At 39.0% G+C, this 22707-nt stretch overlaps 1 protein-coding gene across 1 annotated transcript in view; it reads right to left on the reverse strand.

Moving 5' to 3' along the window:
• Positions 1-4013: 4013 nt before the first annotated feature.
• Positions 4014-22707, reverse strand: part of plxnb3 (plexin B3) — a 249749-nt gene continuing 231055 nt past the window's right edge. Inside the window, exons 35-36 of the mRNA XM_051933522.1 lie at positions 20384-20458; positions 4014-6465 (exon numbers count right to left, since the gene is read on the reverse strand). Coding sequence (XP_051789482.1) covers positions 6361-6465; positions 20384-20458 — 180 coding nt within the window. The 3' untranslated portion in view covers positions 4014-6360. The remainder of the gene's footprint in view (positions 6466-20383; positions 20459-22707) is intronic.

Genomic DNA, 22707 nt, shown 5'->3' on the forward strand with positions numbered 1-22707 from the left:
TGAAGCAGCGGTAACAGCACTTTATCTGGATCCACCAAGCTAGGTCTGATGATGTTTTTAGCACAAACCTGTAGCCTTTTTCCTAGCTGGCCATTCTTTCTGTATCTAATGTCAACTCTTGGCTCTGCTGTCCCACTCACATAGGAAATGTGGAAATTGGGTGTCCCCTAATTGCTGACCTAGATTCCTACATATGAACCAAAGGTGCTCATTGTATTTCATTTTCTGGAGAAGATTTTCAAAGCTTCAAGCAAAGATTTTATTTGAAATTTAATTTCAAGCAAGTTATCATTAAAATAAAATATTGACATTTCAATAATTATAGTGCAAAAACAATTTAACAAACTATAATTGACAGCTAAAAAATGTTCACAGGCAGGAGTGGACAGCAGTGAAGAATAATGATTTTCACTGTATCACTTGTGGTAAGAGTATTTAATATGATTTGTACTCTTATAAATACGTAGCTTATTTGTGAGGATTATTATTTTCTAATGCATTGTTTGTACTGTATAAATCCATGAGAAAGCATTTTTTGAGGCTTGTCTAGAGAAAGTTATTTTATAGAGACAAAAACTCCCAGGTAGACACGGACAGATTTATTGTATCAAAAAAGCACTGTCCTTAAGCACTACCACATCCCAGCATGTTGAGGCCCCACAGCCTCTGCTCATTCATGACTTTCCACATTTCAGTCTTCCACACACTCCTACAACATCTTGAGAGCATAATAGTCAGAGTATGTTAGCTACCTGGTGCATTTGTCTTTGTCTACTTTTATCTTTGGCCTCCCAAAAGAGCATGTTTGTATTTGTATACTAGAAAGATTTTTAAATGAAAGCAAAGTTTAAAAGGACTATTTGTGTTGTGATTGCTTTGTAATGCTGCAAGGATTGTGTTGTTTCTGTGGCTTTAAGTCAGCACTGTGAGCAGAACAACTTTTCCACAGTGCAATTTCCAGCCTTGAACCTGGTCCATTTGTGAAACAAGTGCTACCTTCTGGACACAGCAGGTTAAGTGACTTCCTCAGGCTTACAGAAAATGTATCACAAGTGGGAGTTGAACCAACAGGCTTGGTGTTTAAGCCCCAATGCCTTAGCCTTAACACCACACTCTCTGTGATGCAGCCCTATTTTAGGAATGGCTGTACAAGAGGTTTGATTCCTTCAACATGCTGGGTTAACTCAGTTGTACAGTGCATCTGGAAAGTATTCACAGCGCACCACTTTTTCCACAATTTGTTATGTTACAGCCTTATTCCAAAATGGATTAAATTAATTCATTTTTTTCCTCAGAATTCTACACACAACACCCCATAATGTCAACATGAAAAAAGTCTACTTGAGATTTTTGCAAATTTATTAAAAATAAATAAAATTGAGAAAGCACATGTACATAAGTATTCACAGCCTTTGCCATGAAGCTCAAAATTGAGATCAGGTGCATCCTGTTTCCCCTGATCATCCTTGAGATGTTTCTGCAGCTTAATTGGAGTCCACCTGTGGTAAATTCAGTTGGGTGGACATGATTTGGAAAGGCACACCCCTGTCTATATAAGGTCCCACAGTTGACAGTTCATGTCAGAGCACAAACCAAGCATGAAGTCAAAGGAATTGTCTGTAGACCTCCGAGACAGGGTTGTCTCAAGGCACAAATCTGGGGAAGGTTACAGAAAAAGTTCTGGTGCTTTGAAGGTCCCAATGAGCACAGTGGCCTCCATCATCCGTAAGTGGAAGAAGTTCGAAACCACCAGGACTCTTTCTAGAGCTGGCCGGCCATCTAAACTGAGCGATCGGGGGAGAAGGGCATTAGTCAGGGAGGTGACCAAGAACCCGATGGTCACTCTGTCAGAGCTCCAGAGGTCCTCTGTGGAGAGAGGAGAACCTTCCAGAAGGACAACCATCTCTGCTGCAATTCACCAATCGGGCCTGTATGGTAGAGTGGTCAGATGGAAGCCACTCCTTAGTAAAAGGCACATGGGCAGCCCGCCTGGAGTTTGCCAAAAGGCACCTGAAGAACTCTCAGACCATGAGAAACAAAATTATCTGGTCTGATGAGACAAAGATTGAACTATTTGGTGTGAATGCCAGGCGTCACGTTTGGAGGAAACCAGGCACTGCTCATCACCAGGCCAATACCATCCCTACAGTGAAGCATGGTGGTGGCAGCATTATGCTGTGGGGATGTTTTTCAGTGGCAGGAACTGGGAAACTAGTCAGGATAAAGGGAAAGATGACTGCAGCAATGTACAGAGACATCCTAAATGAAAATCTGCTCCAGAGTGCTCTTGACCTCAGACTGGGGCGACGGTTCATCTTTCAGCAAGACAACGACCCGAAGCACACAGCCAAGATATCAAAGGAGTGGCTTCAGGACAACTCTGTGAATGTCCTTGAGTGGCCCAGCCAGAGCCCAGACTTGAATCCGATTGAACATCTCTGGAGAGATCTTAAAATGGCTGTGCACCAACGCTTCCCATCCAACCTGATGGAGCTTGAGAGGTGCTGCAAAGAGGAATGGGCGAAACTGGCCAAGGATAGGTGGGCCAAGCTTGTGGCATCATATTCAAAAAGACTTGAGGCTGTAATTGCTGCCAAAGATGCATCAACAAAGTATTGAGCAAAGGCTGTGAATACTTATGTACATGTGATTTCTCAGTTTTTATTTTTAATAAATTTGCAAAAACCTCAAGTAAACTTTTTTCACGTTGTCATTATGCAGTGTTGTGTGTAGAATTCTGAGGAAAAAAATGAATTTAATCCATTTTGGAATAAGGCTGTAACATAACAAAATGTGGAAAAAGTGATGCGCTGTGAATACTTTCCGGATGCACTGTATGTTAGATACCATGGCTCAAAGTACAGATCTTCCAAACTTTGAGAAGGGGCTGATCATTGGCAGGTGCTTTACTGGTGAGAAAACACTGGCTACATTGGTGATGGAATGGAAGTAGAAGAGAACAGCATGGGCTAGGGTCCAATGAATAGATGGTGCAAACTTGTAGCCACAATGTCTGTGCATTGATTCAGTAATCAATGTAAAATATATGACAGACTCATTTACACTCCACCTAGAATCAAGAGCAGTCTGGTGTCACACTGAAGGATACTATGGAAGGCTCAAATTACACCAAAAGTTGGATTTCTATGGAAAGTGGTGAATACAAAGTCAAGTAGACATGAGAATAAACAGATCACAAAGAAGACATAATTTCCCTTCTTGCCAATTACTACACAAGAACATACTGGATGTGATATTTAGTAAATACATCTGCAAGCTCCCCATGAAGGTGAAGATTCATGAAGGTTTCTCGAGACTCTCTTAAGATACATTTTCCTAGTATGATTTAGTTCCAACTATTTCTATAGAGGGCAAGGTGGGCAAATGCAAAACCATAATCATGTTCATCATATCAATAGTAGTAGGATTTTATACAGGATGAGTATGCAACATCTGTAGGGCAATCACATTTAATAAAATGGATTGAAGACTGGAGTGATGTAAATCATATAATATGGCTGTCCCACTCACCCAATCTTAATCCACTTCATCATTACGGGAGATTCTGGAGCAGTGCCTCAGAAAACATTACTCCCCAAAATAATCAAAATACCAAGTAATGGATTTTCTCATGGAAGATTAGTGTTGCACATTTCTGATGCAGTTCCATATGGTTGAAGAATCTATGTGAAGACAACTGAGGTCATTCCAGCAGCCCAGGGCTGCAATTTATCTAGCCTCTGCCTTTATTATCTAGATGCTGCCTTTATTTTGACAGTTGCCTACAAGCTCACAGCTTTATGACTCACTGAAATTTGAAATTAACTGGTTTCATTAAGCACATGTAGGAGTTTTTAACAATGACAATAATTCTAGCAGGTATTACTCTTATTGTGCACTATAATCTCATCTTATTTGACAAGAATCATGGCCAAACCTGATTTAATAAACAGACCTAGAATGTGTGCGGCTTTGGCCGATTACCTTTTTACTTTTGAGAAAGGCTGTAAAAGTATTCTAACAATATATTTCTTTATTATACAATTTAGCAGTAAATAAATACATCCAGATACACAGGCAATTTAATGTGTTATATACAGTACATACATATACAGACAAACTATACACTGGGTGTATTTACTGTACAAAATAATTAAATAGCATAAATTTACAAAGTAAAAGAGTAGCAAACAAAATTCTCATCAACATCAAAAGGAGAAAGACACACAATAAATAAAAAAAACTGACAACATAAATTTCCAACTGACTTTACACTTAATGACTAGTACCTTATTGTTAAAACTCTCCAGTCACACATCTAGGTTGACAGGGCTTTGGCACAAAAAGAGTTCTGAATTCACATTCCACAGGTCTCAGTTTTGGGTGTAGATACCTTTAGGTAAACCATGTTAGAATGCTGCTGGCGTACACTACAGACAGGCATCAGGTACTGATTTTGGACTCCAACCACTACAACAAGTATACAATACAGTCCTTCTCCCTTCCCTGCCATTGATCTTTAATTTATTAGGAAGGCAAAAAGTACAACTATGCTTATTTGTTGGGGAAAGATTTTCAGAAGTGTAATGCCAGAGAACTGGATTTAACCCGTCCAATAAATGGAAAAACACAGTTCAGTTATTCCTCATTCAGTCCTCTTTTGCACATAAAGTTATTTCATGTTTTCCACTTTAAAAAGTGCAAAGAACAGAGGACTGTAAAGCAATTCTAGTTTGCAAACATCTTATCAGGGTTGCTTAATATATTTAAAAAGAAAAAAGTGCTTACATATTAACAGGCAAGATTCATGTGTATCTGGTGTTCACAAATCATCGATTTATCAACTTGGCAAAATCCTTGTGTATTACTATAAATGGACTGACTAGACATTTTCTAATGGAGCACAAGCTCTGAGGGGTCTTCAATAAACTAAGCCAGCTTTCTATAGGAAAAAAGGCACTGTATCACCATGAGTTTATAGTGAAATCCCTTAGAGCCTACAGTCCGTTTGGTAGACCAGCAAGCGTCTTAGACTGAAGAAAAATAAGATGTGCAAAAACAGACATCCCAAAGCTGAATACAATAGGTAATAAACAGGATACATTTCCAATTATGTAGCAACTTGCACCTCTAAGATCTTTTTAGGGCAAAGCTCAATAGTTTTCCATAGAAATCCAAGATCTTTAACATAAGCTATGTTTTTTTTTTTTTAAAGTATGGGATTACATAACTACATAGAATGTGACAGCACACCATACAACAAAGAATTGAGTACAATTAATGTGGTGACAAAACATTGTTGTCCAATATACTGTGGAATCAACATGGGAGGCCTAAGGGATGTTGGCATGAACATAACTGCACAATATTCAAGGAGGAATACAACTGTTAAAACACACATTATACTGTAAGATAACCAGAAGAGAAATGTAAGAATTAGTTGTGATGCCAACTAATAACCTCTCGCCCTAATTCATTCCACAGTTCTTTTGTTCATTATATTAAACTATTACACCATATTTGATACAATAGTAAAAATGTTTAGTTATGTCAAATTATAGAACCATGTACTTATGCAGTGCTTCTAAATTTCAAAATATTGCCATCTGACACTTACAAAAATGAGAAAAAACAAACATTAATTACACTAGATAGCTGCACAGTATGGTCCAGCACAGAAACTACATAATTTTAAATAGATTTTTTTATACAAAAGTTCTTTAAAAATGTTTCTTAAAAGAGGCATTTTTGGAAAATTTCATATTACAAAATCTGCTATTAAAAATGTAGTTTTAAACAATTTGCCATCTCCCATATGAAATACAGGAATTCACACACACACAAAGGCACTTTGTGTTGACATAGACTGCAACAAATATTTATACATATATTAACAAAAAGGAAATTTTTGAACCCTTTGCATTGTAAACTTTGAAGATCAGTGTTGCCACTAATGTAAGATGATAAAATCCCAATGGTATTTCACAAATGCGTACAAAATCCTAGGCTACTGGGCAGTCATTAATAAGCCCTGAATGCAAATACAGAAATCCAAGTTATAACTGGAGATCCAAACACTTATAAGGAAGAAAAAATGCTCACCAAGAGCACTGTATGAGACATCAGAGGTCAGGATACAAAGGTTGTGAATCCACTGCAGCTGCTTTGTTACATTGTTCCCAAATTTCAAAGCTCAAGGTCAAGTCAAATACTCTGTGATGATATTGCAAGCTTGGAGATAACTGGAAGTCTTTTTTGAGCAGCAAACTTGCACTCTGCAACTCCAGTAGCTGCATATTTCCAGATTAACCTTTTCAGTGGCTGTACAAGCGAGAGACCGGTCCCAGTAGAACAGTAATATCATAAATCTGTTACTTTGTTCTCCACAAGTGCTGCCAACTGCTGAAGACGACATGCTAGTTGCATTTTCTGTCCAACTGGATCTTCTTCCAGTGCCATAATTATCTGAAAGAAAGGACAGGCAAAGACTAAACATGCAGCAAGTAAATCCATTAAACATGGCATGGAATTTGCTTTTCCTCTTGTATGTGGGTCTTAGTGTAACAGACTGAGATGATCACACCAGACTTCTCTTAGCTCCGTAAAAAGTTTGCAGTGCACTCCTGGGAATTTCTGATTGACCTGGCTGTGCTTGAGATTACAGACTGATCTAAGATGTGTGGATGTGTTTTTGTTTTCCCTCAACCAAATACAAGTTAAAAACATAAAATAACTAAATGGCTAAAATGAAGAAAAAAAAAAAAAAAAAACGAAAATAACTATAGTAAAGGTCTGAGACTAAAACCGAAAAATGTATTCTCATAATTCCTTCTTAAGTAAAATGATAAAACATACATGCTTTGCTGTAGATTAAAAAACAAAACAAAAATGAAAACCATCTTTGTACATTAAGGAAAAGAGCAACAAATATGCAATCTGGAATGAAGCTACCACTTACAAGATTACCTACTACTCAGCACCAAAGTTACAATAGGTCAACACTACTACATTTTCATTTAAAAACTGTGTTTTTAAATGAAAACAAGCTCCAGCCATACTACCATTTTCACATGACTTACAAAATTATCTTTGTCCACATTAAAACTTCCAAAAATGCACGATATAGACGTTTTCCTAAACTGGGAATGTGCACATCGGTAGAAAAATCCTTGAAGGGGTGGTAATGCCACTGGCCATGGGATGTATAACAAAACTATTAACCAGTAAATTATTTGTGTTTTGCACACGTAGGTAACATTCAAAACTGTACAAAACACATCTTAGATGCATACAGGTAAGCACAAGCTGCCTCAGCCATACTGTCTATTGAACTGCTATCATACGGCAAACGCTTCAGAGCCATTCCTGTACAGCCCTCGCAGTTCAGAAACAGTTTCATCCCAAGAACTATAAACGCATTCTTATCAGTCCATCAAGTGATCCTTGTAGAACTGTTTGTACTTATTAGTACAATCACCTCACTGTAAACTTACGATAGTTATAATATTGCAAAACCTGAGCCACTTTATAAAGCGCGTATTTACATATGATGACAATATCATTTTTAAGATGAAATGCAGCAAAATATGTTTATTACATTATACAGATAAAATGTTAACATCATTTAAATAATCTATATTGTTAATAATTAAACATGTGAGGACACAGTGGCACACAGATAGCTAGTTCAGGGATTGTTCCTGCCTTGCACTGTATTCTTGCTGGGGCTGGCGCGACACTGGAAGGATAGATGGACAGAATAATTAAACATGTAGAGTATTACAAAGATATTTCAGTGTTACTTAAAATTTTGAAGAACTGCCGTTCTAAGCTTACAGATGGCTTAACAACTATTACAGAGCTGATTGTGTGGAGATTGGTTACTTGGAGAAAGAAAAGGAAGGACAGGAATTGGAGGTTAGTACGTTTGAAAGAGACAGTACTGCTGCAATAAATTATTTCATCAAAGGTCGCGCATGGCGCAGCAAGCATCTTGCGGGAGGTATGAACAATCTATGGACAGGGCGCCAGCTCGTCACTATCACTGCCTCACCGTGTTCTCATGTTTAATAACATGCTTTAACTCCTATCATCGTGAAAATGATATCAAGTATACATCTCAGTATTTTAATTATTCAGAGAGCTGTAATATCACGAATGTAATGGATTCTGTGTCCTTTCGGAGGAAGAGAAAGCCCGGAAGCACGTAGTGATTCACACACATAGAGCACATAGAAGATCAAATACAAAACAAAGCATTTAACGTGCTACTTTAATTATGATGGTATTTGAGAAACTAGTAAATTAAACGATTTTAAGATGAAGTTTATGATGTTCTACTTTAATGACAAAATAAACTATGTGATTAAAGTGGAAATTTCGAGATTAAAGTTGACATTGAGCTTTTTTCTCACTGTGTCCCTATTTTTTTTTTCTTTTCTCTGTACCCTGATAAGCTTTCATATGACACTCAGGCAGTGGGCTACGACTCGCCTTTTCACGGCGACTTTGATATCTGACAACTTCTTTTTTATTTCAGGCACTGTGTGACTTTGAGAACTTGAGCTTTCAAGTTTCTCTGACACTCTGTGTTACTCAATCAACTTCCTTTTGTTGTTTATACCACTGTTTAAACCAACAAATAGTAAGTTTTTCCTTGCCTCCACTTGGTTTTATTTTCCCCATGCTTTTGCTATTGCCTTTTCACAGAACGCAGAGCTTAAGGGCCATTTACAGTGGGGCAAAAAAGTATTTAGTCAGCCACCAATTGTGCAAGTTCTCCCACTTAAAAAGATGAGAGAGGCCTGTAATTTTCATCATAGGTTTGCCTCAACTATGAAAGACAAAATGAGAAAAAAAAATCCAGAAAAGCTGGCTCTTGGGACGTGGAATGTCACCTCTCTGAAGGGGAAGGAGCCTGAGCTTGTGCGTGAGGTTGAGAGGTTCCGGCTAGATATAGTCGGGCTCACCTCGACGCACAGCTTGGACTCTGGAACCAATCTCCTTGAGAGGGGCTGGACTCTCTACCACTCTGTAGTTGCCCCCGGTGAGAGGCGCCGAGCGGGTGTGGGTATACTTATTGCCGCCCGACTTGGAGCCTGTACATTGGGGTTTACCCCGGTGGACGAGAAGTTAGCCTCCCTCCGCCTTCGGGTGGGGGGACGGGTCCTAACTGTTGTTTGTGCGTATGCACCAAACAGCAGTTCGGAGTACCCACCCTTTTTGGAGTCCCTGGAGGGTGTGCTAGAGGGCATACCATCTGGGGACTCCCTCGTACTGCTGGGAGACTTCAATGCTCACGTGGGCAATGACAGTGAGACCTGGAAGGGCATGATTGGGAGGAATGGCCCCCCCGATCTGAACCCGAGTGGTGTTTTGTTATTGGACTTCTGTGCTCATCACGGATTGTCCATAACAAACACCATGTTCAAGCATAGGGGTGTTCATATGTGCACTTGGCACCAGGACACCCTAGGCCTCAGTTCGATGATCGACTTTGTGGTCGTGTCGTCGGACTTGCGGCCACATGTCTTGGACACTCGGGTGAAGAGAGGGGCGGAGCTATCAACTGATCACCACCTGGTGGTGAGTTGGCTTCGATGGTGGGGGGAGGATGCCGGCCAGGCGTGGTAGGCCCAAACGTGTTGTGAGGGTCTGCTGGGAACGTCTGGCAGAGCCCCCTGTCAGAAGTAGCTTCAACTCCCACCTCCGGCAGAACTTTGACCATGTCCCGAGGGAGGTGGGGGACATTGAGTCCGAATGGGCCATGTTCCGTGCCTCTATTGTTGAGGCGGCTGACCGGAGCTGTGGCCGTAAGGTGGTCGGTGCCTGTTGTGGCGGCAATCCCCGAACCTGTTGGTGGACACCGGCGGTCAAGGATGCCATCAAGCTGAAGAAGGAGTCCTACCGGTCCCTATTGTCCTGTGGGACTCTGGAGGCAGCTAATAGGTACCGGCAGGCCAAGCGGAATGCAGCTTCGGTGGTTGCTGAGGCAAAAACTCGGGCATGGGAGGAGTTTGGGGAGGCCATGGAGAACGACTTTCGGACGGCTTCGAGGAGATTCTGGTCCACCGTCCGGCGTCTCAGGAGGGGGAAGCAGTGCAGTGTCAACACTGTATATGGTGGGGATGGTGCGCTGCTGACCTCGACTCGGGACGTTGTGGGTCGGTGGGGGGAGTACTTCGAAGACCTCCTCAATCCCAATAATATGCCTTCCAATGAGGAAGCAGAGCCTCGGGACTCGGAGGTGGGCTCCCCCATCTCTGGGACTGAGGTCACCGGTGGATGAGATATGCCCGGAGTTCCTAAAGGCTCTGGATGTTGTAGGACTGTCTTGGTTGACACATCTCTACAACATCGCATGGACATCAGGGACAGTGCCTCTGGATTGGCAGACCGGGGTGGTGGTCCCCCTCTTTAAGAAGGGGGACCGGAGGGTGTGTTCCAACTACAGAGGGATCACACTCTTCAGCCTCCCTGGAAAAGTCTATTCGGGGGTTCTGGAGAGGAGGGTCCGTCGGATAGTTGAACCTCGGATTCAGGAGGAACAGTGTGGTTTTTGTCCTGGTCGCGGAACAGTGGACCAGCTCTACACCCTTAGCAGGGTCCTGGAGGGTGCATGGGAGTTCGCCCAACCAGTCTACATGTGTTTTGTGGACTTGGAAAAGGCGTTCGACCGTGTCCCTCGGGGAATCCTGTGGGGGGTGCTCCGGGAGTATGGAGTACCGGACCCCCTGATAAGGGCGGTTCGGTCCCTATACAACCGGTGTCAGAGCTTGGTCCGCATTGCCGGCAGTAAGTCGAACCCGTTCCCAGTGAGAGTTGGACTCTGCCAGGGCTGCCCATTGTCACCGATTCTGTTTATAACTTTTATGGACAGAATTTCTAGGCGCAGCCAGGGTGTTGAGGGGGTCCGGTTTGGTGGACTCAGGATTGGGTCACTGCTTTTTGCAGATGATGTTGTCCTGTTTGCTTCATCAGGCCGTGATCTTCAGCTCTCTCTGGATCGGTTTGCAGCTGAGTGTGAAGCGGCTGGGATGGGAATCAGCACCTCCAAATCCGAGACCATGGTCCTCAGCCGGAAAAGGGTGGAGTGCCCTCTCAGGGTTGGGAGCGAGATCCTGCCTCAAGTGGAGGAGTTCAAGTATCTTGGGGTCTTGTTCACGAGTGAGGGAAGAATGGAGCGTGAGATCAACAGACGGATCGGTGCGGCGTCCGCAGTGATGCGGGCTCTGCATCGGTCTGTTGTGGTGAAAAAGGAGCTGAGCCATAAGGCAAAGCTCTCAATTTACCAGTCGATCTATGTTGCTACCCTCACCTATGGTCATGAGCTATGGGTAGTGACCGAAAGAACGAGATCGCGAATACAAACGGCTGAAATGAGTTTCCTCCGCAGGGTGTCTGGGCTCTCCCTTAAAGATAGGGTGAGAAGCTCAGTCATCCGGGAGGGGCTCAGAGTAGAGCCGCTGCTCAACCGCATCGAGAGGAGTCAGATGAGGTGGCTCGGGCATCTGATCAGGATGCCTCCTGGACGCCTCCCTGGTGAGGTGTTCTGGGCACGTCCAACCGGGAGGAGGCCCCGGGGAAGACCCAGGACACGCTGGAGGGACTATGTCTCCCGGCTGGCCTGGGAACGCCTCGGGATTCTCCCGGAAGAGCTAGAAGAAGTGGCCGGGGAGAGGGAAGTCTGGGCATCTCTGCTCAAGCTGCTGCCCCCGTGACCCGACCTCGGATAAGCGGAAGAGGATGGATGGATGGATGGTATTGAGATGAACTTTTGTTATTGACCAAATACTTTTTTTCCACCATAATTTGCAAATAAATTCTTCAAAAATCAGACAATGTGATTTTCTGGATTTTTTTTCTCATTTTGTCTCTCATAGTTGAGGTATACCTATGATGAAAATTACAGGCCTCTCTCATCTTTTTAAGTGGGAGAAGTTGCACAATTGGTGGCTGACTAAATACTTTTTTGCCCCACTGTATATTGATTTGCATATTGAAAGAGGCATAATTCTGGGAGGAGTTTGGGTGGGGCAGCAGGAGAGTGCACGTGCGTTACTTTTCATGCTGACCGGGATTTATGGAACGGAAGAACATAGAAGCTGGCGAACGCACAGATTTATGCATCTGGATTTTTTTGTGTGTACAGTAATCCCTCGCTATATTGCGCTTCGCCTTTCGCGGCTTCACTCTATCGTGGATTTTATATGTAAGCATATTTAAATATATATCGCGGATTTTTTGCTGGTTCGCAGATTTCTGCGGACAATGGGTCTTTTAATTTCTGGTACATGCTTCCTCAGTTGGTTTGCCCATTTGATTTCATACAAGGGACGCTATTGGCAGATGGCTGAGAAGCTACCCAGCTTACTTTTCTCTCTCTCTCTCTCTCTCTCTTGTGCTGACTTTCTCTGATCCTGACGTAGGGGGATTGAGCAGGGGGGCTGTTCACACACCTAGACGATACGGACGCTTGTCTAAAAATGCTGAAAGATTATCTTCACGTTGCTACCTTCTGCTGCACGGTGCTTCGCATACTTAAAAGCTCGAAGGGCACGTATTGATTTTTGATTTTCTCTGTCTCTCTCTCTGCTCCTGACGGAGGGGGTGTGAGCTGCCGCCTTCAACAGCTTTGTGCCGCGGTGCTTCGCATACTTAAAAGCCAAACAGCCCTATTGATATGTTTGCTTTCCTCTGTCTTTCTGACAGTCTGTGCTCCTGACGCCCACTCCTTTGAAGAGGAAGATATGTTTGCATTCTTTTAATTTTGAGACGGAACTGTCATCTCTGTCTTGTCATGGAGCACAGTTTAAACTTTTGAAAAAGAGACAAATGTTTGTTTGCAGTGTTTGAATAACGTTCCTGTCTCTCTACAACCTCCTGTGTTTCTGTGCAAATCTGTGACCCAAGCATGACAATATAAAAATAACCATATAAACATATGGTTTCTACTTCGCGGATTTTCTTATTTCGCGGGTGGCTCTGGAACGCAATCCCCGCGATGGAGGAGGGATTACTGTACACACATTTCCGCTTTTGTCCTTACGCCATGTTTTAGTGTGAATTCTATGCACGGCGTTATGCATGAGGTCCCAGGATCCAATCAGGGAAGGGCCACAAAATTGTACAAACCAATCAGTTTGAGATTAGTGTCTGCGTTTTCAAAAATCTACATTTTAGCCCATCCTCATTATAATGGTTAGGCTGTAGTATAAGGCCCTGGAGAGCGTTTTCAAAAGTTTCAATTTTCAGGGGTTGAAAATGCTGAGAGGTAAGTGTCGATGAAAGGTGAAAACACAGACTATTTTCTGCTTTTTTAACCAAAAAAGTAATAGTGTGAGTGGGGCCTCAAACTGACTATCAAACAATTTTTAAATGACCATTATGAAGACAGCTTAATCAAACTATCACTGCATTTCACGTAAATATATAGTAAAATTAAGTTGTATTGTAGCAGATTAACATGATTTTCATTAGCTCTACACATAATTGTGTGTGTAGAACATAATTCTGTTGCCTCCAGACGCACAGCCTATTAAACACATTTTCAAGGTCAACACATAACTATTCAAAATCTAAACAAACAAAAGCATGAGTATAATTTTAATAATAATTTTTTGCATTTATATAGCGCTTTTCTCACTACTCAAAGCGCTTAGCAATTGCAGGTTAAGGGCCTTGCTTAAGGGCCCAACAGAGCAGAGTCCCCTTTGGCATTTACGGGATTCGAACCGGCAACCTTCCAATTGCCAGTGCAGATCCCTAGCCTCAGAGCCACCACTCTGCCTGTTATATAGAAACAACCTGCCACTGAATGAAAATACACGGTGAAAAAGAAAATAACTTAACAGCCAACCATTCTCTGTTTTTAAAGATTAAGCTCTCATAGACCATCGCTAGGATTCTGATTTAGAAAACTTGGGATAGTGTTACATTTCTGTTCAAGTTCCTTATTTATACCTTTGTTGTTTAAATTCAAGTATTTTTCATGTTTATTAAGTTCTTTTATGTTTTATTGATAATATTTAATCAGTACGCAATTTAGTTTCTACCTGTAGTCATGTGTTCTTGTATGTTTTTAGTACTTTGTGGGTGAAGCCCCAAGAGGTGGGTCCACTCACAGCTTTTGCCTTCAGTGACTGAGAGTAAATCCTTCAGTATTCCACTGAAGTTCTTTCGATTACACTGCAGTGAATATTGTATTTTCTTGTTTACTGGGATTATTGCTTCTGTTCTTGGTTTTTGATATTTGTATTGTGTATTGGGACTTGTTCAACTGGAATTGCCTTTTCTTAATAAATATTCTCATTTATAATGATTCTCCTCTGTGACTAGTCCTTTCTAGCCAAAGGTTTTATGTTTCCTTTTCCTAGGAGGGTATTTTTGTATATATTATATTTTTGGGACATTTAAGACATTGTTTTGAAACTTTGAAAGCCAGTTCCTTATTTTCAGTCTAAGAAGGCCAAAGCCTCCATTGAGGAACAGGGAGGTCATACTGATTGGATTGAGGTTTGTTCTAGGCAGGATAAAGTGCCTGGAGCCAAATTTATAAAAAAAAAAAAAAACTTGTAAACATCTGTGCATGCCAAAAAAATGGGAAAATACACGGGGGTGTATGGATTTCTAAAACCTGGCGTTTTAGAAGATGACCACATTTCTACACAACCCTTTATAAATCACATACCCCATGTGAATATGCGTACAGGAAAGTGTGTCAAACACCACCCTGAAACATCCACATATGGAGCATGTTAATCAACCTCATGCATACTGTGAAGCACAAGTCACTGTCTTGTACCTGAGGGAAGATGCGGAGTCCAAAGGCTTCAAGAAAACCAACTTTATTCCCTGGCACATGTAACGACACAATTGCAGTTACAATGAATAGTACAGGCCATATGAAAAACTGAAGGTTCAGCCAGTTACCTTATCAACAAGCCAGTCAACACATACAGCACTATCACACTTGTCAAAGCTACTTTGCCACAAAATAAATGAATCATGAGCTGACCCAGGCCACAGAGACACAACGTTTCTCAGCCACATCATATTATCACCGATGACTTGTGCATTATTAAAATGAAACAGCTATTTTAGAATAAGCTCTTAAAGCACTGAGGAAGCAGATTCTCTTCCCATTTCTTTTTCTCCTCCATTTATCTTTATCCTCCTATTAAACTCATCAATTTATTTATTTTTACTAGCTTTGTTTTACTCCGTTGGCCATGCTCTCTTTCTCAGGGGTGGGGGTTGATGTTTTCAATCCTAATTTTTGTACAAATTGATCTGTTTGTATGGAATAATTACAATAAAATCAATAAAATTAGAAAAAAAAGAAACTTCTCACCATTAACAAGTGTAATAAATTGCTCCAATTATATTAGAAGAACCAGACACTGCTGCAAATTGCCTTTTTATATTGGCAAGACATGCTATCGTGGTTGCATATGTAAGAGGTTGATTAACATAGTCCATATATGGTTGTTGCAAGCTGGCAACCAGGCAGGGCTTGAGGCGTGTTCATGTATGCACATTTACAAGATAATTGTGATTTACAAAAGGTAAACTGCATACAAATATACAGTATATTAATTTACTTGCCTTTTGTTGTACACATACTTTCACGCAGGTCTTGTAGCATCAAATGAATTGCAAAACAACAAAATTAAGGTTCAGAGATCAACTGACTTCACATCTTCAGACTCTGAATGAAAACTGTATTTTTTTCTGCATGTGTGTGTGCATGTGCGTCTGAATGAAACCCACATGACTATTTTACTTTTACTATAAGAAATGCATCAATATTAAGCAGCTTCCTCATTTAAACCATCATCTAACAGACAAATCAATCCAAAACATTTTTAAATACAACACACATTGTTAAGGACATAAAGAAAAATAAAGTCATTTTAATTATGTTCTTGTTTGAAGAAGATTACAAATAAACTGCTTTTGCAAATTGATACCCTTGCACATGTAGAGAAAATATTACTATATACTGGCAAATTATACTTTTTACATGCTCACAGTCTGATCCCTTGGCAAATAATGACACATACATCTGTATGAAAATTACACAAAATATAATTTTTTAACAGTTTACAAAGTGGTTCAAGTTAGGGCCATGTTATAGGAGATGCTTTTTTCTTTTTATAGCAGAGGGGTTTAAAGAATATCATTAAGAATTTAAGAATGCTGTCCCAATTGAAGAAATCTTTAAAAAGCCCAGTAAAATTACTGTTTTTAAAATACATTGGAACACAGAAAGTAGGACACTGCAGCCCTGATTCATAGTATCTGCAGATGAACAAAATCTTGCTATAACACTGAATTCAAAATACAGAGTCAGACCCAAAACATTTTGATCTCAAGTTGCCCAATGATCACTTGTTTTTCTAACTCAAAACAGTTTTTCACTCTCAGTATGTCTGCCTGAAGATATTGTACCTGGTGTGCTTGTTCTTATTCCATTTCATTTTCAAAATTAACAATCAGGCTGATAGACATCTAAGATGACATGGCAGTTATTACAGCAAAGAGTAAAGAACAGACACTTGAAATACAGAGGTCAAAACATTATTTGCTTGCCTTCACAGAGTATAAAAAATAATAGTAAAACATTTTCATCTTTTCCCTATATTTTTTTTTAACTGACGGCATAAAATGCCTAATTTCCTCATGAAAATGAAATATTGTACTTGTTTTATCAAATAAGAAATGTGACAGAAAACTCAAATTTCATTTTGTTTGCATCAGACATTTTGGTCAGTCTCAATCTTAGATTCTGGCTTTGTCTTGGGTTTCTCCTCATAGCTGGTTTTGTCTAGTATGCATCTTCACTAGAGGCCAAATATTGACTCCTCTCAAACCAGTGGAGCAGTTGCTCTACTCATTGTTTCTCCAGCACCATTAAGCTCTTAGCATGTTATATAACATAAACCAAGTAACCCTGCTTGGGAACATTATTTTAGCTGGTTGTGCCCATAACTCATGTTTGTCTATACTGAAAACTTGTGAGCAGAAGAGGAGATGAGGACATGCAGTGACCAGTAAATCAAAAGCTTATTCAAAGAACATGGTACCTGCATTATCACTATTGCATTGTTTAACTTTCACAGTAATAGTGCCACTGCTCCAATTCCTTGCTCCATCTCCCAATCACCATGTTAAGATCAACAAGTAGTAACCTAGTCTTTTCCAGGAGAGGACCATGAACTCTTCCTAATAATGCTGTATTTAGCTGTGAGCAACTCAACATCTATGATCACAAGCACATGAGGCCATATATTCTTAATCTGAAGATAATACATAGGAAAGGAGATATTCTCTTGGCAGAGTTCTATACTCACTTTAAGAAGGTTTATTTGATGCCAAGTATGCAAACACAACTCTTGTTCCACAAATGCATAAATGAAATGACACAATAGTAGCTTTGAGACTCCACATTCATGTACAATTCCCCCCCCCCCAAAAAAAGTCCACAAAACAAGCGAAGGCAGAAATAGAAAACTACTTTGACCCCACAAATATCTCTGTAAAGATAAAGAGCTGATCTATTATTTACTGGCTAGAGTAGTACATTGCATCACCTGGTCTGAGTATCAGTCAGAGTTTTAGCTCTACAACAATTAAGTTTCCCAGGGAGGCTTAGAGTGTTGTTCCAGTAACTAAAGGATCTGCCATTTATAAACAGGCACCCACACCATACTGTGCTCATCTTTAAGTAGTTAACCCCCTTCCATGCAATACTGATTGGGCATGTTGAATAAGATACCCTATAATATCTACTAACAGCATTTACAGGCTATATATCTCATCTACAGAATCTGACACAATATCACAAGATGCTTCTGATGCTCACTCCCTTTGAAAAAGGTGTTTCTTCCAGATGTAGGAGTCACTGAAAAGGATTCTTTTGAGAACATTTACTCATTCTTATTGAAAATGGGTTTAGCTGCATCCAGCCCACATTTCACAAAACTGTTGAATGGTTTGCCAGAACTGTCAGAGGTTAACTGAAATTCATTCCCCTTGACGTATCACTAGCCCCTTCCCACACATAAATCTTCAATCTTGAAGGTCTTGAATAGAATCCATTCAGACTCTCTGTCCCTGACACACTCCCAAGACATTAAAGAAGGTTTTTTGGCAGTGAGCTGAGCCTCTCCCAATCAAATGCATCGACTGCCAGATCTCTGGATGCTCTATGTGCTCTTGTCAGGATGCCAAGCAGGCAATCTGTCATTGTTTGCCAGTTCACCATCAAGTATCAGCTGAAAATTCAGCAGCTCTCTCTTCCTCTAAATAAATCAGCTTGATGAACTGAATAGTCTTCTCTCATTTGTTAGATTTTTATGTTGTATAACAGCATCATGATGGAATGTCTATTTAGAATTACAGAGTGAATGAACAGTAAATTTACTAAAACTAAAAATGAAAAAATAGAAATTCTAATTATTGGCTATAATGAAAAAACAGATTAATTGAGAAAATTTGACCATCTTGGCCTATGTGTAAAACCAGATAGAAAGAATATAGGTGTTATTGTTGATTTTTTGCTGAACTCCATTACCTAGGCTGAGAATCTGACACATGCTTTTATGTGATGTTGCTGCTTGTTCAAAATATACCTCCAAGAGTTGTAATAAAAAATAATTAAATCAATAATAACAAAAAAAAAAGTATTCGAGTATGTAACAGTTTTAGCCACACTTCATTGGCTTCCAGTATCTTTTGCAATTGATTTTAAAGTACTGATAACTATATACAAAGCACAGTTTCACACCTGTGTTTATTTCAGAATGGTTGTCTATATGCACTATAAATCATTCTCTCTGATCCTTACAAGTTGGCATTCTTGATTTACAGTAAAAAAGTTTTAAAAGACTGGGGAAGCAAATTATTTTATGTACCAAAAATGTAGAATGTTTTGCCATGTGAGATACATCAAGTGCAAAAAAGTTTATATATAAAATTTTAAAAGTATAACAACAACAATATACTTTTTAATTTTGGTATTATTATGGTTAGGTAATATTTAGGGTTATAAATATTCAATTATAACACTTAAATTATTTTGGCTTAAAGTTTGCTTAACATATGTGTACTAATGTATGACATCTATTTATATGTAAAACATTGTCGCAGTTAATATTATCATCACCTATAAACATATTCGCCTGTTCCTTCTTGTTATTCTGATTTTTACAGTGGTGAATGGTGTCACATTTCCCAGCAATTTTACAGACACTCTTTCATTATCAGAGATCAAGGAATTCATGACAGACAGTAATTTGGATAATGTAGCATATTCCAAAATTCCAAAGGAAAGTAGTGGATCCATTTGACCTAGGTTAACAAGTCTTTGTGTTTTTAAGCTATTTTAGCCTGCAGTCGCCAGATGTTTATTTTCTCCAGAATTTTGTAATCTAGAATAGGTGTGGTTTTCTCTTTTCTGTTGCCATCTGGCCATATTCAATGTAAAAGCTAACATAATAAATCAGTGACTCTACAACATATACATTTTTAAGAAAATAAGGTAATGATTTTAACAAGTTTTAAGTTACTATGTGGATATTTGTTGATGTAAATACTCACTTTTATATGTAATTTCAGTAGCTTTTGTTTTTTTAAAACTAGTATCTTTTTATCTTATTTATCTTAAAGAGATATAGTTTTAATAAAGCACTTCGGGTCCCATACATGAAATGTGCAATTGTTTAATTACAATTAGTATTATTATTAATGTTGACTGCAGAGCCGAGTCTAGCTATGTCTAGTTGGTATTTTTCAGCAACCATTACTAGCTCCTTTACTGTAACATCTCAGTAAGTAAATATTTATTACCAATGTCTAGTATCTCTATGCCCTATCCTACATAGACCTGTCATTTGACTGGCATCAACACTTTAACCAAACTCGTTTCTATTCAGATGGCTAAAAAACAAACACACTACACGGAATTGGGGTAAGTTACATCAAGTTATGTTGGTCACCAAGCACTCACTAGAGAATATAACTCTACTATTGCTTTGGACTGGGTTTTGGTATGTTTTCTTGGTTTTGGGTTTACTTTAATTAACTGATAATCACCATGGGAGTCTAATTTTGTTTTATTAACTCCTCTCACTATCACTGTTTTCAAAGAGAAATATTACCAAGACTGTATAGCTCAAAGAATAATTTAGGCAAATAATCATCCCACCTCATAATCCTGGGTTGTACCTTAATAATTTAGCACAATAATCAGGCATTGATTATAGTTGATTATAATCAATCAATAAATTATTTGCCTATAATAAGGCACATATTTTTGAAAATATTAATATTAGGTTAAAGATGAATGAATAGTTTTTTACAACTTAATTTTTATTATTACCTTGTCATAATATTTGTTGATGTATTTGTACAGCTCATGTAGAGCCACCAGGCTGTTCATTTCAGAGCCAAAATTCTGAAAATATAAGAAAAAAGAAAAAGATGATTTAAGCGGGTGTTCTGAGAGTATAAAGTGGTTACCTGCATAGGATTCTTTTTCTGCTATTCCAGTTCATGTAAATGTTCCCGAATGCTGCTAGAATAAGATATGCCTACACAATTGCATAAAGGAGCACATTTTAAGTCTGTGGAAGGAGGAATGTTAAAAGCACAGAGAAAGTTAAATGTTAGTTTTACAAAAATGCATGCAATATTACATGGCTCTGTACAGTATAAAATTATATTTTATATATATATATATATATATATATATATATATATATATATATATATATATATATATATTTTTTTTTTTTTTTTTTTTTCAAGACCAATGGTCTCTGATTTACACACATACAAATTCAACCACATACACATTTAAATGTAAGTCTAATTATTTTCCTCTGATGATTCCTGGTAGGATTTGAAAGCTTAGGAATAAAAAACTAGTTTAAGATACAGGATTAATTTTCTCCCTTTGTGGATTTCCAGCTACAAATATGAAACCTGTATCACAGACCTTTGCCTCCATTTATATATTCTCAGCAAAGAGGCCAAAAATGAAACCAGGAGCCTCATGTATAAATGGTGCGTATGCACAAGAATGTTGCATATGCCAGTTTCCACGCTCACAAAAGTAAACTTGGCATAAAGCCACGCACATTCGCATGCCAGCTCAATCTATTGCATACACAAGTTTTTGGCTCGATTTTGCAAACTGTGGCACCCAGTGTCAAAGCAGTGCTACTGTTCCTGTGTGATTTCCCTTAATTTTTTAGATTCATATCCCTGATGCAGCTTTATCAAATACACTGAAATTAACTGGATATTGTTTATTAGTTTAAGGCATCTGATTGTAATCAACATGTAACACTATAATGGTCCAAGGAATGGCCAAACTATTCCAAATGCCATAGCTGCTTCAGCATTGTTACTCTCAGTGTACCACTCCGGGTATTTTAACACACTGTATCTGAGTGTGGAATCACAGCTCTACAGCAACTGATCAGAAAGAGGATTATCAGGATACAGCATCTAGCACATGCTGCCTCAGCCATGCACACAGTCTATTTGAACTCTTCCATACGGCAAATGCTTCAGTGCCTTTCCTGTAGGGACCTCATGGTTCAGAAACAGTTTCATCCCAACAGCTCTAAATGCACTCAATCATTCCATCAAGTGCTCCTGGTAGAAGTGTTTGTACTTATAAGTACAATTACCTCACTGTAAACTTGCACTACAGTTGTAATATTGCCTGGGCCACTTTATGAACCTTTTGCACTATCTGTCCTCTATGTACATGTATATTGTAATTATGTTTTCATATTGTATATTTTTCATTGTTTTTTATCGTATTATTATCATCATCATTTTATAGAAAAATACATTTATGGAGGATTTGCATATTGAATCTCCTTGTACCATGCAATAACAAAGGAATTCAATTTTTTACATATTTACATATGATGTTAAGTCAATTTAGATTTTGAAGGGCTATCTTCTTGGAGTTCTTGATATCATTTTAAGATGAAATACAGTAAAGTATGTATATTATACAGATACATTTTTTAGATAGATAGATAGATAGATAGATAGATAGATAGATAGATAGATAGATAGATAGATACTTTATTAATCCCAATGGGAAATTCACTGCATTTAAATAATGTATACTGTTAATAATTAAATATGTGGGCACAGTGGCGCAGCGGTAGCGATGAGGGAGTTCACGGATTTTTCCTGCCTCACGCTGTATGCTTACTTGGACTGGCGCGACCTTAGATTGATTGAAAAGTTAAAACATGTACTACAAAGATATTCCAGTGTTCCTTAAAAGTGTTGAAGAATCAGCGTTCTGAGCTTACAGATGACTTGACATTTATTACAGAGCATTTAGCATGCCACGTTAGTTACAATGGGATCTGAGAAACTAGTAAATGAAACAATTTTAAGATGAAGTTTATGACGTTCTACTTTAATGACAGAATAAACTACGTGATTAAAGTGGAAATTTCGAGATTAAAGTTGACATTTTGACCTTTTTTACCCCACTGTGTCCCTATTTTTTTTTTTTCTTTTCTCAGTACTGTAATACGCTTCCATATAACACTCAGTCGGTGAGCTACAACTTGCCTTTTCATGGCAGTTTGATATCTGACCACTTTTTTTTTTATTTCAGGCTATTTATACTGATTTGCATATTTAAAGAGGCATAATTCTGGGGGG

The sequence above is a fragment of the Erpetoichthys calabaricus genome, chromosome 11 (genome assembly GCF_900747795.2).
Source record: "Erpetoichthys calabaricus chromosome 11, fErpCal1.3, whole genome shotgun sequence".
Classification (NCBI taxonomy): Eukaryota; Metazoa; Chordata; class Cladistia; order Polypteriformes; family Polypteridae; genus Erpetoichthys; species Erpetoichthys calabaricus.